General features: G+C 37.1%; 1 protein-coding gene across 1 annotated transcript; it reads right to left on the bottom strand.

The window, feature by feature from the left end:
• Nucleotides 1-2,550: 2,550 nt before the first annotated feature.
• sap30l (sap30-like) lies at nt 2,551-10,294 on the bottom strand. The gene is made up of 4 exons (XM_030153792.1): nt 9,520-10,294; nt 7,360-7,482; nt 6,039-6,137; nt 2,551-3,392 (listed from the first exon to the last, which is right to left on the bottom strand). Exons 1-4 carry the CDS (start codon nt 9,703-9,705, stop codon nt 3,264-3,266), a joined length of 537 nt encoding a protein of 178 aa, XP_030009652.1. The 5' UTR covers nt 9,706-10,294; the 3' UTR covers nt 2,551-3,263.
• Between the last annotated feature and the right edge of the window lie 3,133 nt (nt 10,295-13,427).

Genomic DNA, 13,427 nt, shown 5'->3' with positions numbered 1-13,427 from the left:
ACATCAATTATTTACATGTATTGATAGGATTAGTGGAACAACAGGTATTAAACAGTTTATATCAGTAGATGGTTTTGGTCTCCAGTGGCTGTTTGGGTCTTTATGGGTTAATGTTGAACTTTATTTCTTTTATGGCACAAGACTGAGCTGCTTAGATACATAATTATCAATTATGTTAATGACTGCTACAGCTTCTGGTTAAGGAAAAAAAAAAAAAACCTGCTCTGAGTGTAGAAACCTTGTCTAGTTTTTCTTTATTAAAATAGATAACTAGTATCGGCATAAGTACTTTTAATATCATTTAAGAGCTGGTTTTAACAATAAGGTGCCGGTATCGAAAAGCTCCACCTGTGTCAGGATATCTGAACTAAATCAGAGGAAAAGGTTTATAAAACTGACTCTGATCTGTCAATGAGGAGCGTCTCAAATTTTGTGGGGATCTTTTTTTTTTTTTTTTTTTTTTTTTACTCTTGTATCGTCAGCTCCAGTGTAGACATTCAGGATGTCTGTCATTTTAAGGATACTGTATCACACACATAAATACACAAACTCTACAACAGGACTGACTTCTTGGTTTAAGTTCTCAGACAAACAGTGATTTGAGATGAGTGTGTCTGGCGATGAAACAATTAACCACAATCTAATTCCCCATAGTGATAATTACCGTTACGCACATTTATTAGTATTTTGTTTACATTCTCCGTAAAAATTCTTGAAAGTTTCCTTGTGCATATTCATGAAACTTACTTTTAATGTTCTAGATCTACATTTCCCATTCGTTCTGACCTTAAAGATCGGTTTAAAGCTATGAAAAAAACCTGTTTTTTTCAAGTTTGACTCAAAAGTTAAAGAAATAATGTGATATTTATGTTCATCATAACATTTCAGTCTGTCAGCTGTGTATGAGCCTTTTTCTTACTTTGCACCAACTGCCTCTTCTTTGTCTTTGTATAGGGTTCCCACGGGGTCTTAAAAAGTCTTGCATTTACAAATCTGCATTTAATACTTTTAAAAGGTATTAAATTTGATACGGTGGGTCTTAAGTTATGTTGCCAAAAACTGCCATAAATGTGTTTAAATGTGTCTGGAAAATATCCAAACTAGAAAGAAAGTAATGTTAGTCAACTCAGTTCCACCTGTTCCACCCTGACAATTTATATTGAAATCAAGAACCAATTATCGATAACTTTGCAGCCCCTGATGAGAAATGACTCGGAACGGTGGGAATCAAGATGTTGAAGTAAATAAATACATTTTCCTAAATTCTAGGAGTCACAAATTTTGCCTGCATCGCCGTGAAATATGCATTAAATTCTGTGCTGAGTAGTCTTAAAACGTCTTAAATATAACTTGTAGAGCCCCGTAGGAACCCTGTTGTAAGTGGACACTATAGATACTTGGAGAGACCGTTACCACCTCTATCACACCTGGCTGTGCGCTACATGTACAAATCTTTGACTTCAGATGTGTTTAGATGATGTTTTTCCTTTAAGGTGAATCATCACAAAATGCTTCACCTTCACCTAAAGACTGAACTTTTGAAAACTCGTCTCCATTGTGAAAAAGGTTGGTCGTCGTTAGACTTTGAAGCTGCCTCGTTATAAATTAGTGTTACTACAGAGGAAACGTGTGACTCACTGTCAGTGGATTGTTTTTATATTAGAGTCAAGGACATGCTGCCAAAACGAGTTTCCAAAATGGCTCTGTGTGTTGTCTAAAATCTCACATTTAAAAAAAAAAAACAGTTGTCAGATTAGCAAACAGCTGAGTATGAAAAAAAAACAACCACATTTGCAGCTTCTGTTAAATTTCTTAAAGCCCACACAACGGTAAACAACCTCTGCTTATTCATCAACCATCTATTGCGTTTCCACCCAAATAACTGAGATGGCATACGTCCAAAAACCTATGGTGCAATGAGTCCTTTACAGTATCTGTTAATCTGAGACGTTCTTTGACAAATTTGTGCACTCCGATAACCAATTTACACTTAAATTTACTTATAAAGTCTAGAAGTAAATGTGTCACTGGATTGTGAAGTTTAAGCCCCTGAATTCAACTCATTTTCACCTTCGTTTATCAATGTGACCTGTGATTTCCTGATGAAAATTCAATACAAATCATCGTAACATGACCTTAAAGGAATTTCAACTCCTTGAAATAAACACTTTGCCTTTTAAAAAAATATATATTAATTTGAAAAATGTGCTGATTTTACCCTCAAGCTCAAAATAATGTATCAATAAATATGTAACCGAGCGTGAAATTACCCATTTTTAAGCCTTCGTTCCTTCAAAGTCACTTATTCCAGTCGATAATTTTAAGGTTAGCTACTCGCTGATGTCGATGCTACTTTCTCTTGATGCTGATCGATCGTAAAACATCACAAATGCGCGGATTAAATCAGCCGAATTGATCCAATCTACATCTAACCCAGATCTGAACAGCTGAATTCAAAGGCTTCAACTTCAATTTCCCTTCATGTAAACTTTATAAATCAGACAATCGTGGACAGTTCTAAACTCATGTTAATCATAAGTGGTGCTTTTAAAACCTTACGTACAGATTAAAGTGTTTTTAGATCAGTTTTGTTTATCGAACCGGACCTGAGCCTTTATCCCTGGACGTGATTTTAGCAAAAAGACTTTCCAAAAATCCATTCATTCATAAACTCCAACTCAGCATCATTCAGTGCTGCCACTCTTTCCCGTTTGGCACAAGCATTCCTCACCGTGAAATACCCAAATTACCAAAAAAAGGTGTTTTGTTTTTACTCTTAAGGCAGCTATATATATGGTACATTGCATTCAACAGAGTTACTTGCGATCGGACGCTGTTATTTTGTACATATCGACATTTACATTACAGCATGGTGACCCTGCGGAGTGAGTCCTGGTCCTCGACAGTCTGTAGGCCTTTCAGACCCTTATTTCCATTTTTTTTTTTTGCAGAGAGTGCCTAAGAGGAAGATTGACCATCGTGACAACATGCGACAAAGAGGTTCTCCCACCTTAAATGTTCCTCCAGTTTCCATAGATCATCCTCTAACGACAGCAGGACTTTGAGTTCTGGAGGAGGAGCAGGACGGCTACTGGTTTCAGGAGGAGATGGTTTTGGTTGTCATTGCTGTTAGTGGTGTTTAATGTTTTTTTTTTTGTTTGTTTGTTTTTTTGGATGGTTTCTGTAGACGCTGGTCGGTCGTCACTTGTACATTTTTGTCGTAGTTGTTGTCGTTTGCTGCTGCTGGAAAAAAAAAAACGCGTTTAGTCCAGTGGTTTGCTGCCGTCTGCTTTCTGGTCCAACCGGCTCTTGCTGCTCTTCACCATGTAAATGAAGTAGGTCAGCGTCTCCTTCTCGTTCACCGGAATATTCCTGAAGTGACGACTTACCGTCTGCAGAGGAGGTGGAAAAGAGGTTAAAACAAATGTCTCTGCGCATATTTTCTTGAAAAACCTGGTCAACATATGACAACTGTTTGAGTCACTTAGTCGAACGGTGAAAACGTTCCACTGGTTTCCATTAGTCGTGCATTTTGGTAACTTTATATTCTTAGGGTTGTGACGGATAACTTGGAAAAGACAACATTTAAAGTTGCTCCACATTTCTGCCTCTTGTGCAAGATAAATAGTACAGCAGAGGAATGTCACAGTATTAACCCTTTTGGTGCCAGAAGTTTTTTTTTTAATAATTTGTATATAATTTATATATCAAGATTTCAAAAAGCTGTCTGTTTCATTCAGTTATGTTGCTTGCCACAATATCAGGGTTTCTACAGGTATCAGCACATCTAATTTAAAGTTTTTAATGCCCTTTTTAATGCCACGTTAAACAAATTTAATGCCCATGTCCAACTGCAGATACAATTTTATAAATAGTTTTAGGACGGTTTACCATCGACAGGCTTTAACCAGGTTCTGAATAGTTTCTCCTCCAACCACTTCTGCTGAAACTTGCATTTTCCCATTTTTCCGACATTTGTTAATATTCCCTCTGCTCTTTTGCCACAGCATGAGCACGCTCACAGCACGCTGTATTCCAAGCATCCAGTGTTGTGACTTGTGACTTATGATTTTAAATGTTCCATCTCAAAATTTCTAAAATATTTTTCCTGCTCTGACTGTAAATAATCATTTTCTCCCACAACTAACCATCTACTTTCCTCGCATCTCACTAAGGAAGAAAAATCTCCCATTAAACCTTAAGGAAATATTGATGTTTACAAACTATATAAACATAAATATTGGGACACATCATGGCTACAGCTGTAAGATGTCCTGTACATGATGATTTGAGATAAGAACATCAATATTTAAAGTTTAATGGGAGATTTTTTTTTAAGTAAAATCTATCTCTGAGGCATTTTGGAAACAAAGATAACTATTTAAACAAAACTAACCAATGCAATGATATTTATCCCACTATAAAACTATATTATGGCATTTGTCATTATTGTTTTGTATCCCGGACCCCTGTTAGAAAAGAAACACCTGAATTCAACATGTGTGTCCCAATACTTTTGTCCATGTAGTGTATGTTCAGATGTTGCAGTAGTTGGACTCTTGTTCATCTGTATTAACATCAACATTAAATGTCTGTAATACGGCGTCATTAGGTGCTTCTCATCTGTTCTGCTTTACCTATTTTTCCGTTGCATATGTGCTACTGCCAGTTTTTTTCCAAACTAATTGGTCATGGAGATTGTTGGACTAATTTGCTGAATCGACAGGTGGACTCTCAGGGTTTCCTGCAGCTGGTTCAGTCCTCGTCCTAACAAATCATTCCTGCACGTGGAGCTCTCCTGTGACTGAGCTGTCGGGTTAACAGTAGGAAATTAATGAACACTGACTACGTTCAGCGTTTCCCCGGCTTTTAGACAAGTTTGGGCTTTTCCTATTAATGAACCTCCCACATCATCAATACAGCACCAGTCAGCAGCCACAAACCACTACCAGCTGTCCCAGTGGCTGCTGGGTAGGGACTCAGAGAGAATTTGTTTTCTACTTGAAAGTTGTTTTAGGAAAAAAAAAAAAATTAAAAAAAATCAGATGTTCATTATAGGGTAAATTCAGTGACTTTGGCTACGTTCAGACAGCAGGTCTTAATGCACAATTTGGATTTTTTGGTGAAATCCGATTTTTTTTGTGTGCTTGTTCATATTACACATTAAATGCCGACTTCTATCAGTTTTGAGTATGAACTGAATGTGACCCTGAAGTGACCCGCATGCGCAAAAGAGGTCCTGACGGAATACGTGACCATGCAGGCACGAACTGTGTTTATGGAAGTAAATATGTTTTTCCTGCCGCTTCTCCTTCTGGGATGTAGAATTGTGATGTTTGTCGCATTTCAGTGACGTAAAGGTTGGATAAACGCGACCTGGCCGTTCAGACTGAAGCTGCATCGCAAAATATCAGATACGTATCGGATTTAGGACCACATATGAAAGTGGCCTGGGTCGGATTTGTGCTGTTCAAACTGTCTTTGACAGATCGGATACAGGTCACATATGGGGGAAAAAAATCAGATTTGGGCCACATTTGCCTGCAGTCTGAATGTAGACTTAGAGTAAATATTGTGCTGTTAATGTTATTTAACATTATACATTTAACACTTCTACAAAGCTGTGTTATGTCTTTGATAATGCATTAATAATCTACAGCTGAATTAGCTACCAATTATGTTGAAAACTGCTTCAATAGTACAAGAAATTTTCTGGTTCCAGTCTCTAATATGTTACAGTTTCTCTCCTTCTCGATAACAGTAAACTGAAAATCTTCAGGTTGTAGATCAAATGTAATATTTTAACATATCATATGCAGCTTTAGGAAACAGTGATCAATATTTTTTCAACATCTTACGAGACCTTTTAGAAGAAAAAAATAATTGATAAATCAAGAAAATCATCTACTACTTCATAGAAACTGCCCTAAAAAGCCTTAAAAACACATAACTACCATTAGAGAATGCAGATTAAATCAATATTACGCCAAAGCACAGGTTTAATTGTTGGTTTGTACAGTGAGGACTGTGTTCTGTACCTCTGCCAGCTGGGCCTTGTTGAGTCCTGGTCTGGTCTGCAGCTTGTAGTGTCGCTTGTAGCGTCTCAATGTGTTCACCTGCAGCTGGAAAAGGTCAACCTGAAAGAGGAACAGATTCAGGGTTTAATTTTACACCTTCTCCACATCAGTGCCCTTAATACTGTTACAGGTTACTGTTAGGACACTCAAACGGCTCGATCCTGTTTTAAAATCTGTTATGGATCGCACAGATCAGATCATTAAACCTGCGTTTTCCCATCAGTTGACCATTACTGATCTATTAATGATGCCTTGATTTTACCTTACACAGTATAGCTGTAATTTGCACATATATCTATTGCGCGCTATTTTTTATTTTTTTAATATATGTCTGTATTTTATTGTGTTATTATTAGTTCTAAGTGTACTGTTGCTGGCAGAGACCACCTGCAATTTTGTTGCACAGCCTGTGTTATGACAATAAAGTCTATTCTATTTCTATTCTATTCCATAGAGCAGAGTTGTAGAGTTACATAGCTTGAATATGTCAATGGATGTCAATTTTCTTCTTTTGTAGTTACATTAGCTTGTTTGTTCTTTATCCAAATAAAAATTCCAGATTTTTTCCAGACTTTTTCAAAACTGCAACCCCCCCCCCCCCCCCCCCCCCCCCCAGACCTTGACTTTATGTACTTTTATACTTGCGTTCCTACTTTTTTGGTTGAAATTGTACATGTTGTGTGTAGCAGAAACATTCTGTTTAATAAATGAATGAATGAATGGATGCATAATTCACAGTAAATTATGCTTTACGGACAGAAACGTTTTCAAGACATATGAAAATCACAAAACTGCATGGATATCACACAAACAAGTTTCACTAAAATCACTCCAGTACCGACCGGTTAGTGAAATCATATTGTGTTTTTATATGCTTTCCTCATGTATTTCTTATCTTACAACATTTATGTGCCATTGAGTATATGCCAAAATTCAACTATGAGAAACATTTTTCCATACTTTAAGACTTTCACAGCAAATTCCAGACTTTTCAAGGTCTGGAAAACAGCGTTTAAAAATTCCCTACTTTTTAAGACATTCAAGACCTACATGACACACATTCTCCTTCAAATCTCCTTTTCATGCCATCTGTAAATGTCATGCTGCTCTGCTATTAAGAACAAGACTGCAATAATGTGACTAATTCAACCAATCCACCTCTATTTCAAAAATGTACTTAAATGCCCTCAACTTACTTTGACAGATAGACCTTTACATAGGTGACATAGTTAAATGATGGTTGCATTTCCATAAAAATGCTGCACCGTGTCTCAAGCCTCACCTCAGGCACCTCCACGTCATGATCCGGGGATTCTCCTCCATCATCGCTCGTCTTCCTCTTTCTCTTGTTGCGAACGCTTTGGATGAAGTTCTTGTGGAAGTCGCAGATGTAGAGGTGCCGCACCTGCACAGAAAATACCAAGAGTAAGTCTTTTCAAAAACAGCTTCTGAACAGCAAAAGCTACAAATTAATTAGTAAAATACAAATAATCTAATAGACAATGATGTAATGAGATAGAAAAAAACTGAGAGCTGAATCAATAATTGGGTGTTTCAATGTTTGATCTCAACAGCATCAGATTAATGAGCCTTAAAAGGACCAGTTTAGACTCAAATAAACTGATTAAATGCATCAAAACAATCTACAGTTTTACAACAGAACAAAGTTAAATGTTGATTTGAGACATCTGGTTGTGTATGTAGTAAAATTTAGAGAGAAAAGAAAAACTTAATGAGAAAAGTTAAAGAGTTGACGAAGAATTTGTTGGAAACCTTAAATACCTGACATCTGTGTGTCAACAAATTGAAAATTAACTGTTAAGTGTTCTGATAATCCTTAAGCCAACCATTCTCCTTTTCCCAGCCTCTAAAATATGAGCTTTTATGATTTCCCTCTTTAACAACTTTGCAAATTTAAAACTATTGCACAGTCTTTAGGACAAGTTACATTATAATTGACATCTTCCGTCTTTCTCTGATGAAAAACAATCAATGATTAACCAAGCAGACAGTTTTCAATCAATACTTGCTGCTAGAGATGAATTAGAACTTGTTATTGTGAAAAAGTACACGTGTGATCAGTATTAAGTAACACTGAACACAAGGAATCTCTGTGTTTCCCCAAAACATAAACTGTGTCCTCACATGACACGTCACATGACTCACTACAGTCAGCAGACCCATACATTACACAACACAGTTCGTGTTCAACAGGTCAATTTGGGAAACTTTCTGTGATTTTCAGGCATATAGACCATAGTTTGAATCAGTCATAGCGAACAGATAAATAATGTTAATTTATCAAATGGTCAAAAACAGCTCTGGGCACATCCCTGTACATGTAACACAGTGTTTACTTCACATTTATTTTGTTCTCAGACACTTACATGAACTAACTCGTTGCTGAAGCTGTGCTGCCAGTGTTTAGTGCTGTTTATGTAACGCATGAGGACAGCAGGAAAAAACTTAACACATGAAAACAGTGTTATGGCAGTAACATCAATGTTTAGATTATATCAAGTGTCAAAAAACAGTTGCTATTGTTTGATACCAAATTTTGATCCAAAAAGAGTAAAACACAAATGCCTGTTATATACTTTTTTTTTTACTAATATTATTTTCAGATGGGTTAAAGTTGTTGTAAATAGGTTCATTTCTTGTGTAATAAATATACTTTGAATAGCTCTGAGCTGAAAAATGACACTTCACATACTTTTAATAGACATGACTTTTCTTTAGCTTATTCATTAAACTGTAAAGTCTACAACTCTGTATTATCAATGCGTGTGTGTAAGTTTTAATGTCCTTTCTACACTACTTTGCTCAGCTGATACCATGTTTAAATGTCCTCTAAGGCAAACCGACTTTTTTCTTACTTAATAAGGTACACACGTGTCAAAGTATTTCTTTTCAGCAGACATAAAAGAACTGACTCAACTTGGAGAGCTGTTTGAAGGGTAGAAATCAGATCAAGTCTTGGAACTTCAGAAACCTTGCCCTCTTGTACATTCATACTTCTTGGTCTGCATTATTTTACCAGCTCTGTGGCCTAGATCCCAACAGATCCAGTTCTCTGTATCACCTTTCAGATCCTTGAAGTAGACAGTGACTTTATGGCTCATACTTTTCAGAGTAGCTTCCCTGGAAACAGCCATTTTCTGAGGCTCAGCAGAGGGGTGTTACAGGAAACTGTCGCAATGGGAGAAGTTGATGTTGATCTTTTCGGCTTGACATTTAAAGAGGGTTTCGTGCAGTTTAAAGTGCGCCATTCACTGTTACAACAACATATGACAGAAACCTGAATGTGCCCTTTTGTCTGCGGCTACTAGCATTAGCTAACAGCTGTGAATTGAGCTCTCCTCCTGTCAGTGAGGTGAGGCTAAAACAAAACAAAACAAAACAAAAAAAAAACAGAACAAAAAAAAGCCGGGTGATCACTTACGCTCTTGTCGATGTCCAGTTTCAGCTTCTTCTGGGATATGCTCTTCTGGATCCTCTTGCTGAAGGAGGCGTTTCCAGCTGGCCGGCCGCAGCGCTCCCCGTCCTCGATCAGACAGCAGCTCTGCCCGTAAAACGGTGGAGCCGGAGGGCCGTCATGGCTGTCCTCCTCCGTGCTGAAGCCATTCATCCTGCCCCGCTGTCCCGCTTCTGGTTTGTCAGCCCAAAACAAAGTAAAAACAGTAAAAACAGGAAAGCAGCGGGAGTCTGTCTCTTCAAGCTTTTCACGCGGTGTCCTTTTGTGAAAGACAACCCGGTGGCGAACAGTTAGCAAGCTAGCTAGTTTGGATGTTCGGTTCAGGGGGGTAACGATTGTTCTGCGTTCTTTTTCTCCCCCCGGTTTACTCTGACATGCGATGGCCTCCCTTGAGACTCATATTCCCGCCGATATCCGTCACATTCACGCCACGAAAACAGCACAACCGTGGGCTAGCTCCCGATGCTAGCAAGACCGCAAGGTGGCTGGAGCCGTTGCCGCTAACGAGCGAATTCCAACGCAGAGAAAGCCGCCGCCTGTCCCGCAAACAAACACCCCACTTCTTCGCAAAGACTATGACAGCACTCGTAAGCGATCCGAGACAAAGCTGCAGGACTAACGATACCGTACGCAACAACCCACGCTAAATCACGCACGTAACAGACAGCACGTCCACAGCTCAGTCGCGGCACTCTTTCAGAACACTCCGTACAATGGACATGGTTTGGCACAGTGGCGGAAGCTCCTGTTCTCGGTGGTGATTGGTGGGTTTTCCGCGAAGGTGGGCGTTGGATGTGAATACGGTATTTTCATTGGCTGAGACGCACGTCAATCTTGTAGCTGCCTCTTCCTGATCACACAGCGTCATATGTTTTCTACTATGAACAGGAGTAAAGGTGGCGTCGCCTGTGTCAGTGTTTAGGACTCGACATGAAAAGACATGAGTTATTTGCAAACTTTTGGTGTTGAAATAAGCACCATCGTCTTAACAGCTAAATCCAGTGTACTTTTAATATCGCATGTTTAGTTTGTACGGATGCTTTAACAGTAAACAGTGATTCCTGAAGCGTTTGACACTTGTAGGAAAGTGGTGGAATGTAACTGAATACTGTACTGTTTACTGCTCTGAGCTACATAATCAAGTACACGTTCGAGATCCTTGTACTTTATTTGAGTATTTCCAAATCATGAGCTTTAATACTTTAATACCCAAGTTCATGTCAAAGACAAATATTGTAAACCCGGTGAAGGAGCCCCCTCCCCCCGGTTAAAAGCCCGCCCCTCCAGCTCCACTTCCTTTTTTTTTTTTTAATTCTATCATGAAAATTAAGAATAATCCATTTATTTGTACTGAAAGTGTGTCATGATTGGAATCCATACCCACACATTCAGATGCCTGTGCATTTGTGTGTTTACAGCATATAGGTTATGACAAAATGATGGAACTGCAGTTGAACCCCTTTAAAAGAAATACATCTTCTTTTAACTTCATTTTTTGCTTTTTATAACATAAATTTGCATCCATCTCTCAACTCATATTTACTTTAAGGCACTACAAAAAACTTTTGCTCACAATCTAGTAGTGTTTTGTTTTGTTTTTTGCTTTAAATATGATTTGCAGTGTTCTATAATCAACCAAGTCTCTAAACTTCAAAACATGAGAATTGAAAAATTATCCTATATTACTTTATTTGAGTATTTCCAAATCATGAGCTTTAATACTTTAATACCCAAGTTCATGTCAAAGACAAATATTGTAAACCCGGTGAAGGAGCCCCCTCCCCCCGGTTAAAAGCCCGCCCCTCCAGCTCCACTTCCTTTTTTTTTTTTTTAATTCTATCATGAAAATTAAGAATAATCCATTTATTTGTACTGAAAGTGTGTCATGATTGGAATCCATACCCACACATTCAGATGCCTGTGCATTTGTGTGTTTACAGCATATAGGTTATGACAAAATGATGGAACTGCAGTTGAACCCCTTTAAAAGAAATACATCTTCTTTTAACTTCATTTTTTGCTTTTTATAACATAAATTTGCATCCATCTCTCAACTCATATTTACTTTAAGGCACTACAAAAAACTTTTGCTCACAATCTAGTAGTGTTTTGTTTTGTTTTTTGCTTTAAATATGATTTGCAGTGTTCTATAATCAACCAAGTCTCTAAACTTCAAAACATGAGAATTGAAAAATTATCCTATATTACTTTATTTGAGTATTTCCAAATCATGAGCTTTAATACTTTAATACCCAAGTTCATGTCAAAGACAAATATTGTAAACCCGGTGAAGGAGCCCCCTTCCCCCGGTTAGAAGCCCACCCCTTCAGCTCCACTGCCTTTTTTTTTTATTATTCTATCATGAAAATTAAGAATAATCCATTTATTTGTACTGAAAGTGTGTCATGATTGGAATCCATACCCACACATTCAGATGTCTGTGCATTTGTGTGTTTACAGCATATAGGTTATGACAAAATGATGGAACTGCAGTTGAACCCCTTTAAAAGAAATACATCTTCTTTTAACTTCATTTTTTGATTTTTATAACATAAATGTGCATCCATCTCTCAACTCATATTTACTTTAAGGCACTACAAAAAACTTTTGCTCACAATCTAGTAGTGTTTTGTTTTTTTGTTTTTTTTTTTGCTTTAAATATGATTTGCAGTGTTCTATAATAAACCAAGTCTCTAAACTTCAAAACATGAGAATTGAAAAATAATGGATTAGTATGATCATAATATGTAATGTGTAATAATATGCAGCCTCTTGAATAAAATATGAAGCTGCAGCAGATTCAGCAAAGCAGCTTCATGTGGCAGCTGTACAGTTCCATTCTGGAAAACATCTTTAGCTCAGACATCACTTTGAAAGACGCAAAACTTTAGAACTCACTTAATGATCGTCTGAAATCTGGGACAAGTTTCATCATCTTCAAGACAGCCACTAAATCCTAGTTTATTCCGTAGAAAACATCTTCTCATTTCTAATATTAAATGGACTGCGTTATAAATGTGTATTCTTGGAATCCTACAGTAATGAGTTTCAATGAACATTACAACATTTTGCTGTCCTCCTTTATAACTGTTTTAGGCCATACTTAATATTCATAATAATATCACGTACAGCAAAATCTGAACCACTGAATCAGCAATATTTTGCTGTTGATATGTGTTTTTAGGACTGCAACTAATGATTATTTTCACTGGAAATTAAGCTCTTGATTGTTTTCTTGATTATACATTTCCTGAGGTATTTTTTGACTATTTTTTGGAATGTAACTGAATACTCTACTGTTTACTGCCCCGAACTACATAATCAAGTACACATTCCAGATCCTTATACTTTATTTGAGTATTTCCAAATCATGAGCTTTAATACTTTAATACCCAAGTTCATGTCAAAGACAAATATTGTAAACCTGGTGAAGGAGCCCCCTCCCCCCGGTTAGAAGCCCGCCCCTCCAGCTCCACTTCCTTTTTTTTTTTTTGTAAACATGTTTCTGAATGTGTATATGATAAAGTTAAGGATTACAGTTGGTTTTTTTTCTAATTGGTCAGGTATTATCTTTGTGTAGAAAAATAATGCAATTTATTCAACATCTGCAACACAATAACTTATTATAATTTTGATAGTTTTACCCATTATTTTTTTCAATGTTACATGCCATTATCAAATATGAAGACATCCTACTATTTATGATTATGGTCTGTGGGATGAAATACCAGATTTTTGAGCTTTGGCCCTTTTTCTAATAGTTTGGGCAGTTTACACTGTTTTTTTGTTTTGTTTTTTAATTAGTGATACAGTTAATGAGACAGTGGAAAGAAACAATAAATAAACAAAATACAAATTGAGCAAGTAAACAAATA

The sequence above is a fragment of the Sphaeramia orbicularis genome, chromosome 14 (genome assembly GCF_902148855.1).
Source record: "Sphaeramia orbicularis chromosome 14, fSphaOr1.1, whole genome shotgun sequence".
Classification (NCBI taxonomy): domain Eukaryota; kingdom Metazoa; phylum Chordata; class Actinopteri; order Kurtiformes; family Apogonidae; genus Sphaeramia; species Sphaeramia orbicularis.
Note: the sequence above shows the minus strand (reverse complement) of the source record. Positions and strands in the feature narration are given on the sequence as shown.